This window comes from Blennius ocellaris (assembly GCF_963422515.1).
Source record: "Blennius ocellaris genome assembly, chromosome: 5".
Taxonomy (NCBI): domain Eukaryota; kingdom Metazoa; phylum Chordata; class Actinopteri; order Blenniiformes; family Blenniidae; genus Blennius; species Blennius ocellaris.
In genome coordinates, this window is record NC_137654.1 from 21,241,150 (window position 1) to 21,262,460 (window position 21,311).

At 41.6% G+C, this 21,311-nt stretch overlaps 1 protein-coding gene across 1 annotated transcript in view; it reads left to right on the forward strand.

The window, feature by feature from the left end:
• pcbp4 (poly(rC) binding protein 4) overlaps positions 1–21,311 on the forward strand; it is a 39,159-nt gene that overhangs the window by 14,194 nt on the left and 3,654 nt on the right. Inside the window, exons 3-12 of the mRNA XM_080497258.1 lie at positions 135–158; positions 1,491–1,523; positions 3,884–4,000; positions 8,110–8,241; positions 11,073–11,201; positions 12,381–12,455; positions 16,034–16,105; positions 18,461–18,502; positions 18,602–18,677; positions 19,180–19,229. Of these exons, the coding sequence (XP_080353384.1) occupies positions 135–158; positions 1,491–1,523; positions 3,884–4,000; positions 8,110–8,241; positions 11,073–11,201; positions 12,381–12,455; positions 16,034–16,105; positions 18,461–18,502; positions 18,602–18,677; positions 19,180–19,229 (750 nt within the window). The remainder of the gene's footprint in view (positions 1–134; positions 159–1,490; positions 1,524–3,883; positions 4,001–8,109; positions 8,242–11,072; positions 11,202–12,380; positions 12,456–16,033; positions 16,106–18,460; positions 18,503–18,601; positions 18,678–19,179; positions 19,230–21,311) is intronic.

A 21,311-nucleotide genomic window follows, 5' to 3' on the forward strand; every position in this document is an offset into this window, starting at 1 on the left:
CTGCACATTCGTCTCAGCCTCATGAATTATATCCACACCACTGATGAATAATGGAAGGCTTCTATGAGGAGCGTTTGTTTTTGCACTCCGTCTTATTTATTTTTGTGTAATTATCTTTATCTCTTTGTGTTCAGGAGGTTGGCAGCATCATAGGAAAGGTGAGAATTCATCTTTTTACTCCACATTAGCTGTAGCTCTCTACAGGCATTAATCATTCAAATGAATTGGATTGCTTTGTCAGATTAGGATTTAAAATGACATGCCTGGGTCTAATCTTGTTTAAATCTATAGTTATTCAGCGTTGTTCCCAGCCCAATGCTTTATTGATGGTTTTTATGTGGATTTATAATAAGTCTTTGTAGGGACAAGTTTCCACTCTGTCTTTGCTTCTTCTTTGAAATCATCAGGACAAAAAGGCCTCTAACAAGCAGCTGTTGTTCTTAATATCCCCTCCTAAATATAATTGCCTGAAACCAACCCTCTTAAGACCCCGCCACCACCCCCTCCTCCTGAGAAGCAAAGTGGTAATCCATCAAACACAAACATTAGTGCATTGACTGCAAGCCTCCTGTTGAAACTGAGCTCTTTTTTTCGAACCCTTGTGGGCACCTTTGGTGTCTGCAACAGAAATAACCTGTTGGAGCTGCCCTGCTTGGATGGATTCTGCTATCAGACCCACAAAATACACTGATGGAACAAAGAAGATGACACACGAATGCAGAGAAATGGAAAGAAAAGGCGAAAATGCAGAAATTGCCATATTGAATACAATGAAAGGGGTGCCATGAGTTTGGTTCATGCTGTGAATGTGGCCTGAGAGAGCCTCTCCATCTGCAGTACTTAAACTAATAACGTAGCACTCCACCCTGTCAAGCCCTTCCTCCTCCTCCCCCCCACTTCCTATCTGTGCAACCATCCCCCCTGTCCTTCCTCCATCAGTGCACTGACACTAGACCCACAGTGGAGCACAGATATTCTTTTCTCGAGCATAAACAACAGAGTAGTGCAGGTATGAGGCGGTGCTCCTTTGATACTCTTGTAAGAAGTGTTAGTCTTTTGGTGCATCGAGGTGTGAATGAAGCTCTGACAGCTCCAGTGGATTTTTAGCCCAAATGAAATGAGGGGGGAGGAAGAATGAGCGATCAGAAAACCACTAGAGGATGAGCTGCTGCAGTGTGACACAGGTCTGACTAACTGCTCTCCTCACTCACTCACACACACACTTATACACACAGCCCTATAAAGCCGGTGCAGTGTGTGTACGTTCTCCTCCGATGCTCGGATGTATTCAATGTGCTCTCTCAGGGTTAGTGACGAGGACAGCGCGAATGTGCATTGCAGATTGAAACTCGAGCCTTCTTTTTTTTTCCCCTGCTAAATCTCAATGAGACTTTGTTTAAAATGGCAGGTTTCACTCAGATGGAGGACACACTGTGATGATTTGAACATTTGATACTGTTTAAGGTCGCCCTTCATCTTGTCTTTTTCAGAAAGGAGAAACTGTGAAACGAATACGAGAAGAGGTAACGTGTCCCTGGTTTCAAGTTTTAAAGCACCACTTTTCAGATTTCATACTTTTACTAGAATGTGTTTCCACACTTCTGGGTAAATAAGGTTATTTCTTGTTTTGTTTTTGTCATGCAATGTGGGAGTATGCATGTATTTAAGGTGCCACATCCTGCTTTAAATATAATGCACGATAGGCACGAGAAACAGGCACAGTTTGTCGCCCATTTTCATTTTAATCAAGACACAAAGCGTGTGTATTATCTGCATTCATGTCAGGTAAAAAGACCTCATTTAATCTCAGGAGGCCCTCTGATACCAGTCAGGCTTTCTGGCAGCTGTATGTATAAATAATAAAGCTCAGGTCTCTCTGCTTGTTTGGGAGCTTTGAGACTGAAAAGCATACAGAACAGGTACTTTGTCCGAACTGCCTTTTGGGCAATAAAGCACCTTTTTTTTTTTTCAATTTGAATCCTCTCTCTCCTGACCATCCACCGCACCTCCTCCAGCAGCTTCCTCACCAAATCCCTATTCTCTCGTTTTTCTGCCTAAAACAACTTCCTTTTTTCTCAGTCTGCCCGTCGATTCCCTCTTTTTAAAGGGTCTCCAGGGTGCTGATAAAGTAATGCCGCTTGGTTACCTCTTTGTATTAAAAAGTAATTAGGCCGACACACTTGATTCCTTCACTGGCTGCGAATGTTTTATACTGTGACTTTATGAGGCGGAAGGATAAACAGGCGCTGTGAGGTCACGGGACCACGCGGCTCTGAAGAGCCGCTGGATAAAACACTCACTGCGTCCGCTCATGCGTCCATCCAGTTTTCAGCTTTTGTTACATCCCATCTGTATGAGCCTCATCCTGTCAGTCCTTCCTGGAGCTGCTCTGCGGCCACAGCAGGGCAATGACTCACAGCACCGAGTGGAGAAAATGTCCCAGAGGTCAGGGCTCTGTCCCGTGTCTGCTCATGTGACTTTAACTAGAAATACAAGGACACAGAATGGACGGGGCGGCGGACGGCAGATTTATTGTCTGAGGATGATGCCAGAAGAGAAACTAGATTATCAGTCTTGGATATAGAAATGTGCCGTACAGCTTTCACAGTTTCACTCTCTTTCCCCTCTGGACTCCCTCAGCCAACTGAGCTGTTTCTCCACACTTATCTTATTTTGCAAACACACACACACACACACACGCACACGCACACGCACACGCACACGCACACGCACACACACACACACACACACACACACACACACACACACACACACACACACACACACACAAACATTAGAGAAATGCTTAAGATCTGGGAAAAAGTGCAAGTTCTGATTTGTACAGAGGAAGATTGTATTTTAAATACAGACATATACAGTCAGTTAATCTAGCTCCACATAAACAAAGGGAAGAAAATGAGTCACTCACATATTTTTTTAAACCTTAATAAATTCACTAAAAAAACTGCTTTCACCCCCAAACCCAACCTCCACTTCCCACCCAACCCTGCACCCTCACACAAAACCTCTTAAATCTACTTATTTAATCTGCTCTGCAAACTGGAGCTGCAAAATGTTTCTCAATGTTCCTGAAGTGATGTTAAATTCTGTTCTGACTCTGAACTGAAGTTCATCTATCTAAGCTCCCAGATGAAAATAGCATAAGTTAAATAAGTAGTTAACCTTTGAGTTAGAAACCTGAGATTTTGTAAGAATGAATTTTTCACCTGCTTTGGCGAAACTTTGCATCTATCTTCTAATTTCATCGGAAGCTCTAAAACTAAAAAATTAATTGAATGAAAAACAGAATTTTCATTTAATTTATACAGTGATTCTTCATTTTTGTGTGATTTATCACACATAAATGGAAGCCTGTTTTATTGTTCTTTATAATTTCACCTTATAAGCCATAAAAATACAAAACATATTATCTCTAAATATTAAAAATAATAATTCAAAAACTTTTTTTTTCAACTGAATGCCATACATATCAGAATTATAATTTATAAAAATGTTTGAAGCATTTACGTTTGTATGTTTTATGCTTTTTTTGTGGGTTTTTTTTTTTTCATTAGAACACATTAAATACGGTTAGATAAGGCAATGCCGTGAAGTTGGACTGGAAAAGTGTAAAAGCAAAATAAATCTGTTCAGCTTGATAAATTAAGCAATTGTAACAAAACAGCAGATGATGCTTATATTAGATTCTTGTTACTTTCTTATTAAGAATTCTTGATTAAACGAGACCAGTTTTCCCTCTCTCTCTCTCTCTCCATTATTTAGTCTTAAACATGTTTGTCCGATCTTTCTCTGCAGAGTGGTTTTAAATGAATTTGCTGAACTTGTTGATATGTGAATAATCACAGGACTTGTGTTCCCACAGAGCTCAGCACGGGTCAATATCTCAGAAGGCTCATGTCCAGAGAGGATCATCACCATCACCGGCTCCACAGACAGCGTCTTCAGAGCGTTCACAATGATCACATACAAACTGGAGGAGGTACCTGCAACATGTTCTCACTTTACTCTGAACCAACGCTGGAGTGCGCAGCACCTGCGAGAAGCCATTTCACCACATTATTTCAAGAAATCATTTCCCAGACCTCATCCTAGCATTACCGCTTATGCTCTTTCATCGCTATCGATTGTACTCTGAACTGAAGTGATGGAAGGAAAAAAATGTAGTCTTTTCAATGCGCTTAATGTGCTTTCAGATTAGATTAGTCTGCAGCTGAAAATTAAGGGCGTGGCTGCGCTGTTGCTAAACCACTTTTATAAAAGTGACATGGTTACATCAACATGCATCTGTTCAGTTTCTCGACCTGCTTTATCCAGTGCGCAGTCACTGTCAGCAGGTCACACAGAGAGAAACAAACCGCCATTCACATTTAACTGCAGATCAGAGTCAGCGGGTATATGAACCTGAAAACCCCATCCTCAACAAATTTCTTATTGCTGGGAGTGTTAACCACGATACTACAAAACCTACATAATTTCCGATGAGCTCTTTGTAGTTCCCTTTAGTGTCACATGTCCATTCAATTCGATAAATGTGCAGAGGATTTGTACATTTATCATCGGCTACTAATGAGCTAATGACGACGGTTTCCTCATGCTATCAATTCCCATGGTGACTGTCCATCATGGCGCTAATTAATACGTTGGAACAAGAGGTGTCCTCTGATTCAGCATCAAGACACTGACAGGGAAACAGGTGCTTCAGTAAACATACGCTGACTGGAGGCACAGTGCGGTATTCATTAAAGATCTTTCAAACTCACCTCTTTTCAACCCTGAAACTCCTGTGTTGCCATGACAACGTGTTGCTGACCCACACTGCACATTGCCTCCACCCTTGTCGACTGATTATAAGTCCAAGACCTTCAATTAGAAGTAAAGGAGACTCATTACATTTTTAGTCAATGTGTATTAGACTTGGGATTTGTGTTTTTTCTGTTTGGGAGTTCATGATTACACAGCGTCTCACTTATTTCCCTCATTTGGCAGCTGATCTGTTGTGAGATTTGTGTGTATTTGTGAAGCACCGATAACTGTTGCCACGTTTGTGTAAAAACAGCGACGTGATAATCAGACAGTTTGTGTTCCGGCGTCGAATCGCGACGCGCATGAAAGCCTCATAATCTGTCTATATTGGAGCCCTTACCAAACCAGCAGCACAATATGCTTTGGGGATTTAAGCTCAGGAACTCGCGCTTGTGTAACCCGCCATCTTTATTTCCACCAATTCATTTCGAGAGCCCCTTATTTGCTGTGGCGCAGGAAAAAATATCGGAAACGTTCGCAGTTGTTAAGATGAAGCTCGTATTTTTAGATCAAATCAAGAAAATGATGCCCTGAGTCTTGTGATTGTACAGATGAGCCGTGCGCTGCTCTTCTAATGAGACGAGACGTCAGAGATCTGCCTCACTAAATATAGACACGAGCAGAGAGGCACATCAGAATATGATTTTTAAATTTAAAGTTCACAGTCATTGGGAGCGTTGTTCAGTTCGCTTCTTGAGTAAAAACCCCCCGAGGCTGCACGTCAACACTGTCCCCTCTTAAGTCAATCTACTCATTTTAAAGCAAACTGGCACACCACAAGCCAGTGAAAAACAGGAACGTGCTTTGCATTCTGTCACGCATTTGTTGTGGGTTGAACTCTGATGGGAGGAGAAACCGCGCAGCATATTTACATTTCAAAGGCTCACTGAGAGGCACTGTTCATTAATTAAAAGCTCAATCTCCACCCACAGCCCTGCAGTCGGAGGATTGCTCCCCACACTGTGAAAACATTCGGATCCTTGATCCAAATGCTTCACGCTACATGTATGACCGAAGAGACACGTGCCCATTGTGTCTGAGAACATTTTGAAAAGGAATGGCAAACCATCTCAAAAACAGATAGAGAGGGCAACTGAAGTGTGGGAAAGTCAAAGGAATAAAAATGTGGAAAAAGAAAATATAAAGACTTGAAGCATCCTCCCATTCACAGTACACGATACCGGGCGACCCTGAGAATCTGGAGACTTTTTGAACACAAAGGATGAGGCTGAAGATCAGCTGTGAATGCTGGTGATCTCTGAACCCCCTGAACAGCCGTGACTTGGTTTTCAACGCCACGACATCAGCTCAGGGGCACCACCAGAAGTCCTTATGTGTGAATATAGTTTGATGTGCAAATCGTAAAATGCAAGTTAAAGCTGCATCATGGGGAGAAGAAATCACATTCAAATACAATGCAAAAAAATGCCTCCATCTCAACTGAGTCAAAGCTCACTAATCTCTTTCTGGAAACCACCGACATCCAGTTTTCGGTGTGTTAAAAAAAGGCAACATCTCACACACCTGGAAATGCACTAGAAAAAAATCCAGCTGAACAACCTTCTGCATTTCCCTCATAAATAATTTCTGTACTTTTATCTTATCCAGTCATGACAACCTGCCTTTAAGTCATCTGCAGATCATAAAATCCTGCTTTTATTAAGATTTTGTACATCGTCTCAACATAAAGTCCTACAGTTATTGATGCATGCCACTTTAAGGTTTCTTTAAGCCTCGGCCACAATGTTTTCATCTTTTTAACAGGATTGTGCACGTATGTTTGGAGAAGAGGGCACCTCTTATAATAATCAACAGAGTTCTTTAAAAAAACATTGCTTTTTTGAGATCGGAACAATTGTTGGCGTTCTCTTGCATTGAGCATAATAACAGGTTTATCTCCCCCCAAAAACAGACCAGACGTTATTATGTATGTTTGCATCAGGACAGTGTTTCTGAATATAATGTGTGGACTTTTAACCATGTGATGCATATTTATTTGTCCCAGTTGCCCAACAACTCAAATATAGTTTTACAACAATGATAAAGCTTTTAATTACAAAATGTGGAAGCTAACAATAATAATTGTAAAGGTAAATAGAAAACAATGGGAAGTTATTAGGACACTGCTGGACACTAATTGAACCAGTATGAATGAAGACTAAATACAAATAAAAACGAAAAAATGGCAAGTCAGTCCCTCTGTGAAGTGAACAGATGTCCACCAGCCCAACCTGTAAAAAAAAAATGATCCAGGAGAAATAAATTAAAAGTGGATTTCACCTTGATTCAGACCTTTAGGCTAAACCAACCAGCTGTTATTGGCAGTTCACCTCTTCTCCAAATCTCAACGGAAAATCAAACAAGAGCATTTTCCCAAGAAAAGCAAGCTATACCTTTTAATTCAATCTTGATTTTGGGGGAAAACCAAACAAATGAGAGAAAAAACCATGACATCGACAGCACCGGCATGGATGTGACTCCTGTCACCTTTCAAATAAATCTACAAATATTAAAAGGCAGATTTTTTTTATGAAATACAGTCTTTCAGCTCTTTTTAAAAGGAGGCCAGATGAAGATGGGAAGGACACAGGGACAATGGCTCAGTTTTATGGCACAGAGCTAAAAGCACAGAGGAGAAATTTCTCTCCCTCGTCGTTGGAAATGCATGTTTCTCCTTTCATACAGAATTCAGCACTCTCTCTAAATGATTAAACGGGGTTCAAAACCACACACTTGACTGGAGAATATACATTTGTGGCCGGCCTCATTCTCATATTGCAGCACATAGAGGAGCACACTTGACAGACGGGCCGGTTTGATTGGATGTTGGTGCTGGATTACTCTTTGCTCTGTCTGCCTTCGACCCAAAGCTCCACCTGACTCCTTCAATATGGATCCAACTGGCTTTTAATGTTGCTGCATTCATATTGATGTAGGAGAAATGTACTTGAACTGGTTCAGATCGTTTGCTTTGGTGTTTTTTGTTGAACACTAAGCAGTGTAATGTGCACTGGTTACATTTCTTTGTCTCTCATGATGTTTTCTGTGTCAAATCTTAAATAAATTAAATGTATGTTGAGATGCATCTCAGATTGACTCATAAGAAGTGACAAATGCAGCTCAGCTTCATTTTAAGCCTCCGTGATCCCCTCCAGTGGTTTATGTCCCTCTCTGTTTCCACCTTGACCCCTGCTGTCAGATCTCCTTTCGGATGCTTCCTCCTCTTTTTCCCCCCCTGTCCTGGCCACTCTCACCACATTTTTCTTTCCTCATATCTCCCTCCAGGACCTGACAGCGCTGGTGGCCAATGGCACCATCAGCTCTAAGCCACCAGTCACCCTGCGGCTGGTCATCCCTGCCAGCCAGTGCGGATCGCTCATCGGGAAGGGAGGGGCCAAGATAAAGGAGATCAGAGAGGTGAGCGGCCAGAACACAAATCTACTTCATCCTCCACATCTCCGCCGAGCAGGCAGGTCCAAGACTGAAATATGAAAAGAGCAAATCTACTCATGGAAATATGAAAGGGAGCTGCAGCTGGAGGGGAGCGATATTCATTTTCCACAGTTCTGCTGGAGTTTTTTTTTGGTGTGCTGCATAATTGCACGAATACATTTTAGGGACTAGACATCCACAATCATAGCATTTATAGGCCAAGCATATTGCAGTAATATAAAAGTTCAATCATATTTATTAATAGCAGCAATGCAGAATAATATATATATATATATATATATATATAAACTGTTTTTGTAGAATACTATTGCTAATAGGGTTGGAGTGGTGAAGTGAAGTGGTTACTGCACTCCAGCCTCACAGGGAGAATAAGCCCAGGTGAGTCTTTGTGAAGTTTGCCTTTATTTGCTGTGGATGGGTTCCACATGGGCATTCTCCGGATATACTGGTTTCTTCACATAGTCCACAAGCCTGAGCTTGTTTGCCAAAATTTTCCATTTGGCATGAATGCATCTGCCTTGTCAAGGCTGTATCCTGCCTATAGCAATAGTCGGTGGAACTGATGACCCAGAGTGGATGAGGTGGTAGAGAAGATAGATCACTCCACTGAAATACCTACATTTGAATTCCTTTTTGAATCAACAGACATGGTGTCCTGCAGATACAAGCAGCAATTTCAATGCAGACATTCCACGTTTAAAAAGATAAAATTCTAAATATTTAATCCATCCTGAAACAAAAACTCACTAAAACCACATGAGACTGTTGAGCAGCCCAAATCCTGAATGGATCGACACTTGCTAAAAATGCAGAAAAATAAATTAAGAAAAATAATTTTTTTTGAGCAATGTTGGTAGGTTCAGCCACAAAAAAGGAGAAAACAATTGTCTAACCACATACCATTAAACATACAGTTGTTAAAATGGTCCCATTTTTAATCATAATATGATGTGAAACAGGATTGGAGGTGCACATTTCTTGTTATAGCTAGCATGCCCCAACTTTTCTTTTACTTCTGAAGATCCCAATTTGTCTCATTTGTGACAGAGATTTGGAGAAATGAGGAGATAAAGTCAGAGGATGAAAACACAATGCCTTCAGGAATATTGATAGTAGATCTAACTAATAATTTGGGTTATGATCAATCAGCTACAAAACCTTATGCGTTCTTGAGTAAGCACACCAAACCAATGTGATGATAATGTAGTAACAACACAAGGAAAATCAGGTTTATTTCATCCTGCTGTGTTCCATGTTATTGTGGTTTTATAGATTGTGCGTGCTTTGACCTACTTACCTTTGATGCAGTAGTTTGGAGAAAAGTGAAGCTGCGCAGGAAAATTCATTAATATCTTAAATCAAGGCCAGAACACACCACTCTCTGCTGAGTGGTTCGAACAAAGCTTGTTTTTACATGAATTATTTCAAGCTTTTCCTCTTCAATCTGACTTTAGCGGAACACATGCACCAAACCAAAAAGAGAGCTCTTGATGGTTAGCATTGGAGGTATGTCAAGTGTGTCAGGTAAATATTATTTTACACATTAAAGACATTAAATGTGTGATTAAAAAATGTTCTATCAGACTTGACTGGATAAAAGTATACAGTGGTGTTTATGTGCTTCCTCATAATCTTCATATCATTCTTGGTATCCTAAAATTACTGTTTGCTGCTTTCAGTGAGTGTCCTATAAGGGGTAAGCATCATTCTTAGGTCTTCTATAAACAAGCAGTAATTCAGTGGCAGAAAGATTATCAACTACTTTCTCAATTTGATTTGTGCAACTTTGTGCTTTTCCAAATTGTTGCAAAAGACATCGTGCAGCCAGAGTTTATGCGACCTCTTACAATAACTAAATAAATATCTGCCTATCAACAACAACACTGTCATTCTGTTGTTTTTTAATTTATATTGGTACCTTTATTGGTAATTTGGTCAAAAAGTAAATGTCTGGAAAACTGAACATGCTGATGTTCACAAAATGGAAATCCATAATGATGTTTGAGAGATTTCACTCAAAACCACAAATTGAAAAGCATCACTTTCGACAGAAACATTAAAATGTCACGTGTAAATGATCTACGTGCTTTGTGCCACAGTTGAATTATTATTGCAGGACGTTAATGAGACAACTCGCACTGTGATTCCACAGTGACATTGTTGTAAGGGGAAAAGTCTCTGTATTTAAGCTCAGTTGAAACATTAGGATTAAAGTTATCAGATCTGCTGCCAGAGACATCTGACTCTGTGACTTCAGCTCTGTGCCAGTCTACAAATAGAATCTCTCATTTTAACCTTTACCTTCACCAGTAATGGCATTCTGATTTCCTGTGGTTATAAAGAGCTTTTCTGAGTTATTCATGTCCCAAAGTTGTTTGAATCGTGCAGTTTTGTTTTGTTTGGTTGGTTGCCAAAGGACACATGTTAAGCTACTGAAACATTCATTATTTGTGTGATTCATCCAAGGCCTCGAGAAATGTGTCAATATCGGCAAGTGTGGATAAATCCTAACTCATCCAGGAGCCTGCAGATGAGCTATTTCAGGGAACCATCAGCCACAATTAGGAACCAGGTGGTTTGTGATCACAGGTGATATTTAGTTTATCTCTGATGTGACTCGACTCGGCCTTAAACAGTGTGGTTGGTCTGCTTCAGTGTAGCTGGAAAAATAAAAAGGTCAGCAAAGCTGGCAGAGAAGCAGAGAAAGCAGCGTAATCACAGCCAGCATTATCGACAGAATCAAGTTAATCTCTTTTCCTTTTTTCTTTCTTTTTTTAAACTCCTATCATTTGCAGAGCACTGGAGCTCAGATACAGGTGGCTGGGGATTTGCTGCCCAACTCGACTGAGCGAGGAGTGACGATATCCGGGAATCAAGACTCCGTAATCCAGTGTGTCAAGCTCATCTGCACAGTAATCCTGGAGGTAGGAAGTGTACCACTCCTCTCTTTCCAACATGCACATACACCCTGCTGACATTTTGTCTGAGCGGAGCTACTGCAGCTGTGCAGAGGGAATAATTGCTGTGGACTACATGTTTTTATTTCACCAACATACACTTACTGCCAATTTCACTGCAGCAAAAGAGAATGCATTTTATCAAGCTCCATTGTCATGCTGTATACACTGTAATGATACATTCGACTGTTTTGTGCAGACATAAAGGGTGAATCTTCATTCAGGGCACGAAATAACAAGAATTCCCAGCTTCTGTGTTGTAATCCGCTATGTAAGACATTAGTTGGAGTCGAGAGGTGCTGCTCTCAGGTCAGAGCTCAGTATTCTTGGAGAGGACACTAAACTGCTTAAAGAAAACAAACTGGCCTGCAGCAGAATCTGTCCACCTTCAGACAACAACTCTCTTGAGAAAATCGAGCAGGAGATGAGAAAAAACAACCCCAAGCACAGTTTCTCCCTGTGTGTTCATGGAAGTGCACAAGTCCTTTTTGTTTTAGCATTGCAGCTGGACCTGACTGACTAATTGCTAGTTTGATCCAGTTTTCCAGGGCTCTCTTCAAAGGCTTGCAAGTTTCATTAGGATTCTGTACCAGCGGCGTCTTGCTTTTGGCTCCAAGATTTAAATTATGCAAAGTTATACAAAGAATTTGCTGTGACTGCTCTACATTCTGTACGCCCAAAAAACAGTATCACCAACACTGCAGTCACTGATAAGATATACAGTGTCATGTACAATGTATAATCTGTTTTTGCTGTTTGAAGACTTTTATCTTCCAATGTCTACTTGTCAGCAGATGCTTGATTTATCCAGAGGGCAAACCTCTGCACAGCCTCGAGGTCTGATGCATACTGAAGCTCAGAGCTATTATCACAAAGAGCGCCAACTGCACTGCTTCAATTATTCAATGAATGACTAATATAAAAAGAAAAAACAAGGCTGGGAATAATGTCAGTGCCATTAGTAGTTTAGTTCACCATTAATTGTTATTGTGTCTTAATGTACCAGTGAGCTGAGCACCATTTGCAGGCTTTGAAAGACTTCTTTTGATGTAGTTTTGCACAGTTTATTCACTCCCTAAGTATGTGTCCAGAGGTAAAAAGTTATCTTACAACCTCTCACCCCGTGGCCTGTTTTTGACTCCTCAGTCTCCACCGAAGGGGGCCACCATCCCATATCGACCAAGCCCCTCGCCGGCTGCTCTCCTCATCGCAGGGAACCAGGTGGGAAAATTTGACACACACACACACACACACACACACACTGGGGTTTCTTATCTGTGATAGAGAAGCACAAGTTCTCAAACCTTGAGGCCAATTCCCTGTTATAGTCACAGGGGCTTTACAGGGACTCAGATCGTGTGTGTGCGTGCAGGCGTGTGTGGCAGTTGGAGCAAATCAACCGTGCTGCATATTTTATTTACTACCGAAGTGAGAGGTTACATGCAGTACATCACATTCTCCTCGTGACATTAAAAAAAAAAAACCAATAACTTGGTTTAGCTTGCACCAAAATGTCTATAGGTTAACCCTTCTATTCCTGTCATGTCACGTCTGACTACATTTGGATGGCATCCTCATACCTTCCAGATTGTTCCAATTCTATTAAAAAATTGAAAAACCTACCAGAAAACAGCCAAATGGAGCTTTGCAGACACATACCAGTCCCTACAACATCTCACAGGATGTCTGCTGTATGACCATCCCAATACACACAAGATTCACCAGACTCTCACACATTTGTAACCTGGGCTTCTCGGTACTGTCAAAAACACACAGTAATATTGAAAAACTACAAGATATTGAAAATTGAGGTTATTGTAACTTTCCACAACCCTCCAGCCATATGATCATAATAAATCCAGACGTTCGAGTCATAAAAGGATTTTATAATTATTAAATCATTTATATAGCTTGTCACAGTGCTAACTATTTAATAGACAATACAGCTGCAGTTGCAGTAGGGAGTATGTCTATGAGACTTGCTGTAAAAAGGAAGCAGGAATGAGATCCTCATACAACTACTACTCAGCTCAATCTGCTGTGGCAATGATGGGAGACACAAATTTTTAAGAGCCAGAATGAAGAGAAATAAGTTTATACTAAAGCTTAAAAATCTGTGCAGGATTGTTAGAGTAGCATGAAGGCAAAGTTGCACAATAGAATAAAGGAGGACCTAATAAGAGAACCTTAGGTAACAGCAAACAGACATGCACGGTGTGCCTCAGATATCACACTTCCACTGTTACACTTGCTTTGGCGAGTGCATAAGGGTGTTCACACCATCTGTCACATCCGCCAACATGCAGTCCACCGTTTTTCCTAAATGATGTGTTGGCTTTCTTCAGGGAGGAGAGCGTAAAACCGAAGGAGGTGCAGTAACAGAGTGGTCACCGCTCTCTCAGTTCTCATCTTGGCGTGCAGCAGGAAGCAAAGAAGCCCTTGAGCTATTACAAATGTGGAAAGAAAATTCAATTCCACATCGGAAGAAACACAAAAGCCTTTATTGAAATCTGATTGGAAAGGGTCAAATGTTGCTGACATCATTGCCAATGCTTAACGACTTTGTCTGATTTGAGATTTTAATAACTCAGGGTATGCAATACATCAGTATCTGCACTTATATACATACTGTATATACAGTATCTAACAGCAACCACACTATTGCACTAATGGACGAAGAAGAGGAGTATCATCGAGAGGAAAGCAATAAAAAACGTATCGTGCGATTATGAGCAACTGGAAAGCTCCCAACATCCTGGATGCTGTAAATGTTGTAACCTCCAGTTAGAAAATGGGAAATTTCCAAGAGCTTCAAGCAAGTTTTATATCGATATCTACCCGGGAAATTATATTTCTTACTGATGTAGTCTACATAAAAGCAGTTACTGCACATCTTGGATGTGGGTAGTTGACCAGCTGGTATTAAGACACACATGTGTTGACGCTCCCTGTTCCTGGTTGGCTCGAAACTCTGGGGGCCTGTTTAGACCAACTGCAAGTGTACCAGAGAATATCTCGTCACAGACGTGATCACAGACATCACTGACCTTGGACTGAGTAAAAATAGCGACACAGTGTTAGCCCAAGGAATTATACTGTGAAATTCTTGTTGCCTTCACAAGCACCTCATTGGTGTACATGCATGATGGCAATGATCCATTGATCCATTTCCTGTTGTAATGTCAACGTTCCAAACTTTCCCAGTTGGAAGTTTGCAGTGGTGCCAAATCCTGTTCCTGGAGAGCTTCAGTCCACAAGTTTTCAATGTCATTCAAATTGAATACACCTGACGCTAATCAATGTGTCAACGCCGAGCTCTGTAGAAAGAACCCGAAGCACTCGTTTTAATCAGCTGAAGCAGAGCAACTCTGAAAACATGCAGGACCGGAGACCTCCAGTAGCAGGGTTTCATTCTTCTCTCCAATAACAACATAACAGCCAGTGATGGAACGAACTCCCACTGCACCTCACACAGGCACCTTCTTTATCTCTTTTTAAATCCAATCCTTAAATCCCACCGCTTCTCTTTAAACACCATGTAAGATGCTGATATCAATGTGTGAGCTGTTTATTTTATGTATTTTATTGTTTTTATTTTGTCATCTATTCCAGCTCCCTGTGGTTGTTTTAAAGTGCTTTATAAATAAGGATTCATTGGATTAGATGCCAGTGATGTCAGTGCTTTGAATGGGGGCAACCAAAGAGAAGGAAAGATGGGGTAAAGCCATCACGAGAGACGAGCTGATTAGGGGTACACATTAAGATGAACCTGGTAATGGGGAGAGTTATGGAATCAGTTCACTCTGAGATTAATAAATTATTTATTTTCCATTGTATTCTATAAAATAAACATATTATTTGGCACAGTTTCTACTTGTGTCAGGACGTTGTTCATCTTGTGCTTCTTTCCATATGGATCAGATGCCAGCTGACGATTGACAAACGACTTTGTTTTCTTCCCTGATGCCACAATAGTCCTGTGAAAAACTGAAACCGTTGGAGCAGATATTTAAGTGGTTATTGGAGAATGTTTGGAGGAGGTATTGTCAGAGAGAGCATCCTTCACCCGAGTCTTTGCCCCCGCCTGTCCTGAAACAAGACCCACGCAGAGGGTCCTCGGTGGGCGATGGGGTGACTTTTGTGTGGTGGTGGTTTGGCCTGAGTGGTGCAGATGCTGCTGTTTGAGAAGGGACAGACATCCACCCTCCCATAGAGCGAGTCACAAGATTAGCAAGTGAGGCTGGAGACCTGCCGTCTCCTCCGTCTCCTCCGGCTCCAGCGGCAGCCAGATACTCTGCATAGCTGTCAGCAGTTCTGACACACTGTTTGTGCTGCTCCAGACTCTGGACAATTTACGGAAAGGCTTCTTGTTTCTTTTTTTTTGGGATATTCCACATAATAAGTTATGAGATGAAGCTCGGGGCATGCTCCCGGGCACCGGGAGGCAGCTTTAATGAAGGCTGTGTGCTGATAAGGAATGCTTGTGTAATTTGTTGGAGGAGAAAATGAAGTGGAGAGGGTCTGAGGATGAGTCAGAGCCTATAAGCCTGTTAGGTGTGTTAAGGTGTCAGAAATGCTGCCTCGAGAGCTCGACTCAGACCAAATTTGTTCTGGAGCAGAAGCCCAGAAAAGATGTTGATGTTATTATTTTTACATCAGATTCACACTGAAGGCTTTCACCTCTTATTGACTCCCACTAATACAGTGAGAGAGAAAAAATAACACAATGTAAAAATTAAATTATGTATACATTTGTTTTGTATTTTCTGCTTCTCTCATGTTTTGCTGTGTGCTTTTAGGTGTTTGAAGCGTCGGACTTCGCACCCCACCCGCTATACTCAGTCGCCCAGAGTGGCCTGGACCTTCAGCAGGTAAATCTGTGCATAACCTCAATTTTCAGAATAGTACAGGCCCGTTTGAAGCCCCGTTATGGAGGACAAGAATGAGTTATGGGTGGGGTGGCATGTCCAAAGTTACACACTTCATCATATGGCATGCGGCATTAAAAACAACAGCTGAGCGTAAGCTGCAGCTATTGTTCCAGCCTGTCATTAGAGCTAAAACCCCTGCTGAAACCCGATGCCATCGCACACCGTCTCTTTTTTAGCCCCGCCGAGCTCTGCGCCACAAACATTTCGGCTTTACGAATAGTCCTCCTGTGACAGCTATAGCAGATACGGTCATGGTATCAGAATGAAATAGCAGACTCTGGCAAAACCAGCTGCACACTGGGGGGATAAAAAAAAGTCTAATTGTGGATAATGAATGTCAGTAGCTCTGTCAGAGACATTGGTCATGCTGTAAATATGAGGGTTATTCCAATGAATTTGCAGTGTTTGTTTGTGTGCTTTTCCCATACAAAGATGACTTGAATGTATCGATGCAGTGTGAGAATGAGCTCTCCCGTCTGGTTTACGACCATATAGGATGGACTGGTAATATTAGCCAGACCGCTGGCGTCAGGCTGAATTGAGTTAAGCTAAGTGCTGTCTGCTCGGGCCATAACTGTAACAAGGCAAGGCTGCACAGACACCACCCAAAGTAATTACAGTAAACAGATGGATAGATGGACAGACAGTATAAGCTATAGATACATAGCGGCATAGACGGACAGACGCATAGATGGAGGAATGAATACATAGATAAATAGATACAGAGATAGATGTTAAACTGAGTGCTGAAGGGTAAAATGAGAGAAAGATTGTAGCATATGTCAGTCTGCATTATTTAGAGTATCGGGAGGGTGATGCTGCAGGTAGAAATGAAAATGATGTAAGATCAACAAAAAATGAGAAAATTGAAGAAACATGAAACTTTGGATTTAAGATTAAAAAAACATACATTTTAAACCCAGTGAGAGTAAACTATTTTACCAAGATAAGACATTATTGATGTATGTATGCTTTAACAAATTTTCCGATGAGCCATTTCAATTAAATGAAATAAATTATCAGATAAATTTTAACCTTACCCTCTGCCATGGAGTTCGTTTTTGTTCTACTTGGCCTACTTTAGAGATATTTGAGCTTTTAGATTTGTAGCGTCTTCTTCAGACAAGTGCAAGTAAAGCAAATCTTGTTTCCGCAGCTCTCAGCATTAGCAATAATCTCTAACGTGTTTGGGGGGGTGCTGGAGACTCAGGGGCCTTTTTTAAACAGCTCAAAACTGTAGTTAAGACTGTGGTGTGTGCTTCATATCTCAAAACTTTGCTTAATTTTATGAGAACGGTGTCACTAATGTTTCTGTGGAAAATTATGCTTCAATTTTTGTTGGAGGTCTCAGAGAGCCTGCGCTGTAAGGCAGTAGGTTTCAGTTTTTATTCACACAGCAACACTGCAAAAGTTTCTACCTATTCTGTGATTTTTTTTTTATGTATTTGTTTTTGACTCTGAGTGGCTTTTTTTCCAGCTCATAAATATTGCAGTTTACATTCATGCATACATGTATAACATCTGAAAATGTGCCTGTTTAAATTATATTCAATTGTCATTTTTATATCTATATATAATTAAACGTCCTGACCCACTGTGTGGCAAAGATGGGTTTCCACTAACAAATGTCCTTTGAGTAGGATGGGGTAAAAGAAAGTAGAGCTAGTTTATCTTGTCTTTCACAGTCACAGCAGTCGAGTCAAACATCGAGGATGCAAAGCCAAAATCGGTCAAGCTGATAGGTTAAGAAATCCAGGACCCAGGAGTATTTCCTGTTTTTGAGCTGATTCTGAAGAGCGTCCCCTGCCATTTTCATCAGAAATGACTTTGCACTGATCAAATAGTTCTCCTGAAAACTGTCCACCTTCAGGTCTGTGGATTGTCTGAAGTTACAGGGACACTACGTCCCGACTGAGATGTTCCTGTTGAATCTTTTATAAGTCAATTTTAATGCTGCGGTCTTTACAAGCAGTATCCCTTTGACCTCCACTGGATTGAGATGCAGTCATAAAGAAAACGGGTATCTCTAACCGGGGACAAACAAAACCAAAGGCGAATGTGTCTGTACTGGATGAGTTGCTCAAAGTGAACAACAAATGTGTTTTCTTTTCAGTTTTTTGTTCTTTTTTGTGCTATTTAGGATCACTTGGTTCTCCCTTTTCTTTCTTTTCTCTTTTCAGAAAAAACAGGCCTGCATTGACAGAGAAGCACTTCCATTAATAGGCTGCTGATTTATTGCTTGCATTTGATGTTTTTATTGCTGCAATTTACCTAATGTACGTTGCTCTCTTTCAGGCCTACACTTTGCAAAACCAATATGGCATTCCACATTCAGAGGTATGGCCATTTGTGAAAGCATTATGATTTAATATAACATTGGTGGTTTGTGGTTCCAGTGTACTGTGTACCTCACGTTTTTCTGTCTTTGCTTTGCAGCTGGCCAAACTGCATCAGCTTTCAATGCAACAAGGCCTGAGTCCCATTGCCCAGCCTGCTTCTACTATGATGCCCGGTACGTAGTGTACGCCTGCTAGTTGGTGGGGGTTTTTTTTCAATGGTTTTGTGCCGCTCTGGCAGTCAACCGTAACATTTCCCCCTCTGTCCGTAACTTCTCATAGATTTCTAACCTGCCTGCAGACGTGAGAAGTAAATGCTGGCTGTCATTAGCTTCACTGATTATGAGCTTGTGTCAGTGAGGAGGGAGGAGAAAAGAGGCTTTATGGCTCTCTTATATCTCCCAGTGTGAGAGAGAAACTATTATGTGAAATGATATGTTCTGCAGAGTCAGAGAACTGGGCAAATGAAAAGAATGAGCTCCGTGTTAAACATCAACCCATTAAAATGGAAATTAACTGCTTTACTGTATCAGGCATTTTTCTGCTCAAAGGGGTTTTTCCAGCATGTCAGCGGTGGTTTGCCCGGCTTGATGAACCAAAAGACTTGAACAAACATTCAAAATGTCTCATATAAATGTCAATTTCATTCAGTTAATGCTTGTTTTTTTCTATCACCAGGGATGGACTCAAACTCTCAGACATCTCAGGAGCTGCTTATTCCCAATGATGTAAGGCAAAGCAACTCAATCATTCGTGTGGATTTTCGCTGTATTTTCCAGACAAAATTCAACAGGAAGTTGGCACTTGCCTCACATGCGAGCGGCACAGATGCAGGTGATGATCTGTGACTGCACGCATGTCTGGAGTGACTTCAAAAGAGATGCGAGACTTCCTAATTATCCTCATTATTCTAACCTCAGACTAACCCAAGGTTAAAGGGATTCTGAGCCGATATGGATCCTTTCGCATTATTGTCTCTGCTGCAGTTGCAATGTCTTAGAGTGACTCCCATGAGTGTTCACTAAATCCTCTCATGTTCCCTGACCTACTTAGAAGCTGTCTGCTGTCAAAACAGCCAATAAGGAAACAGACAAAGATCCTCTTCCCTCTTCACTTAGCCTCTGCCAGGGTTTGATGAACAGCCTCTCCAATCTCAGAGCAGAATTCACGATGCGGAGATTTGCTTCAAAATGCCGTCCGACTGCATCTCCCTTCTCTTCATCAGTTCAGTGTCAGATTTAGCGGATTTAGTCAAGAGATTTGCTTCCTTTTTTTGCGGTTTCATTAAAAAAAAAAAAAAATTGTGATGGCAAATTTAAATGAAGACATTTATAATTTATGCTTTAATTTCTGACCTATCTTTGCAATGACAAAATGGCTCCAGACTGAAACGTTGCTCTGAAGATTAAAGGACGACTCCGGTGTGAGCTCCACCACACTAAGAAAACTTTATTCAAACGGATCAAACGCAGCTTTTGTTGGAGTCTATTTTTAAACACAGAGTAATCGTGCCAGTGAGTATTTAGAATTTAGCACTCCCTTGAGTTTCAGCTGCAAAAAGGCAGCCACGACCAAAATGAATGATTCCTCTTTCTTGTTTATGTCGTGAAGACGAGAAAACAACAAGGCGAGAACTGGATTGATCGCTCAAGGTTTGACGGTGCCGTATAGGATACAGCCGCATGACTTAAGCTACATTTCTAAAATGCCTGAAGGTCCACCCCCCTCGAGTAAACCCCCTCATGGTGAGCGGCACAATGCATCAGAGGAATGAGGGAGTCCAGTGCTATACGTGACAGGGACAGCTGTAAGCTCCCGCCATTGTTCCAGAAGAGAGGACTTACAGCCATGACTGAGCCTCCTCAGCTCTGCGTCCCCCCCCCCTCAGGCCCACCACGCTCCAGCCACACAATCCTGCTCTGTGCTACACACACACACACACACACACACACACACACACACACACACACACACACACACACACACACACACACAGATGCATTCAGAAACTGCATACGCACACTCAGCAGTGTACCGTACTTCTGCGGAAGGAGGAAGATTTAGCCGAGAGAAAAATGGCTTCACCTTCACCATCCCATTCCTCTTCCTGTGTCCTTTCAAATGACTGCCTCAGCAGGAAGCCAACAATATATAGGCCACTTACAGCTAAGGATCAGACGCACCGTGCAGCATTGCTAATGGCACGCTTAAAAAAAATAAATAAAATTCACTAACAAAGCCGATGTGAAATCCCGTCCTGTTTGGTTTATTTAGCTCGAGTCTGCTTAGTTGCAAGTTTTGTTCTTATAAAAAAAAGCTGCTGTCTCAGATCGTACGTCCCAGTGTGGGCGAGCCGTTGACAGCTGCCGTTATTGACAGCTGCTGTAAAAAGCCAGTGGAGATTTTTTTGGAGTCTCAGTGGGGGAGAGACGCTATCTGTGATTTGAGGTCTGTAGTGACCATTGTCTCGAGAGTTGCTCTTCATGCTCGCTCCTCTTTGTGCCCCCCCTACTCCCCCACCCCAACCCCATCTCCTATGAATAAACTGCTGAGCCAATAATAGCCGGGCGGACCAACCAGGTCGCTGTGTGACAGATCAGACACTGTGGAACAGGCTGCTTACTTCTCAGAAAAGGAATGCAAAATGTACAGAGGCCAAGTGCAGAACACACACGTACACATATAGGCGCGCACACACACACACACACTGTGTTTTTAGTCCTATATGTCAGCCACTGTTAAATATCCAGTTCACACACATACGACAAGTACTTCATCACTGTCTGGCACACTCTATATATTTGGCAGCA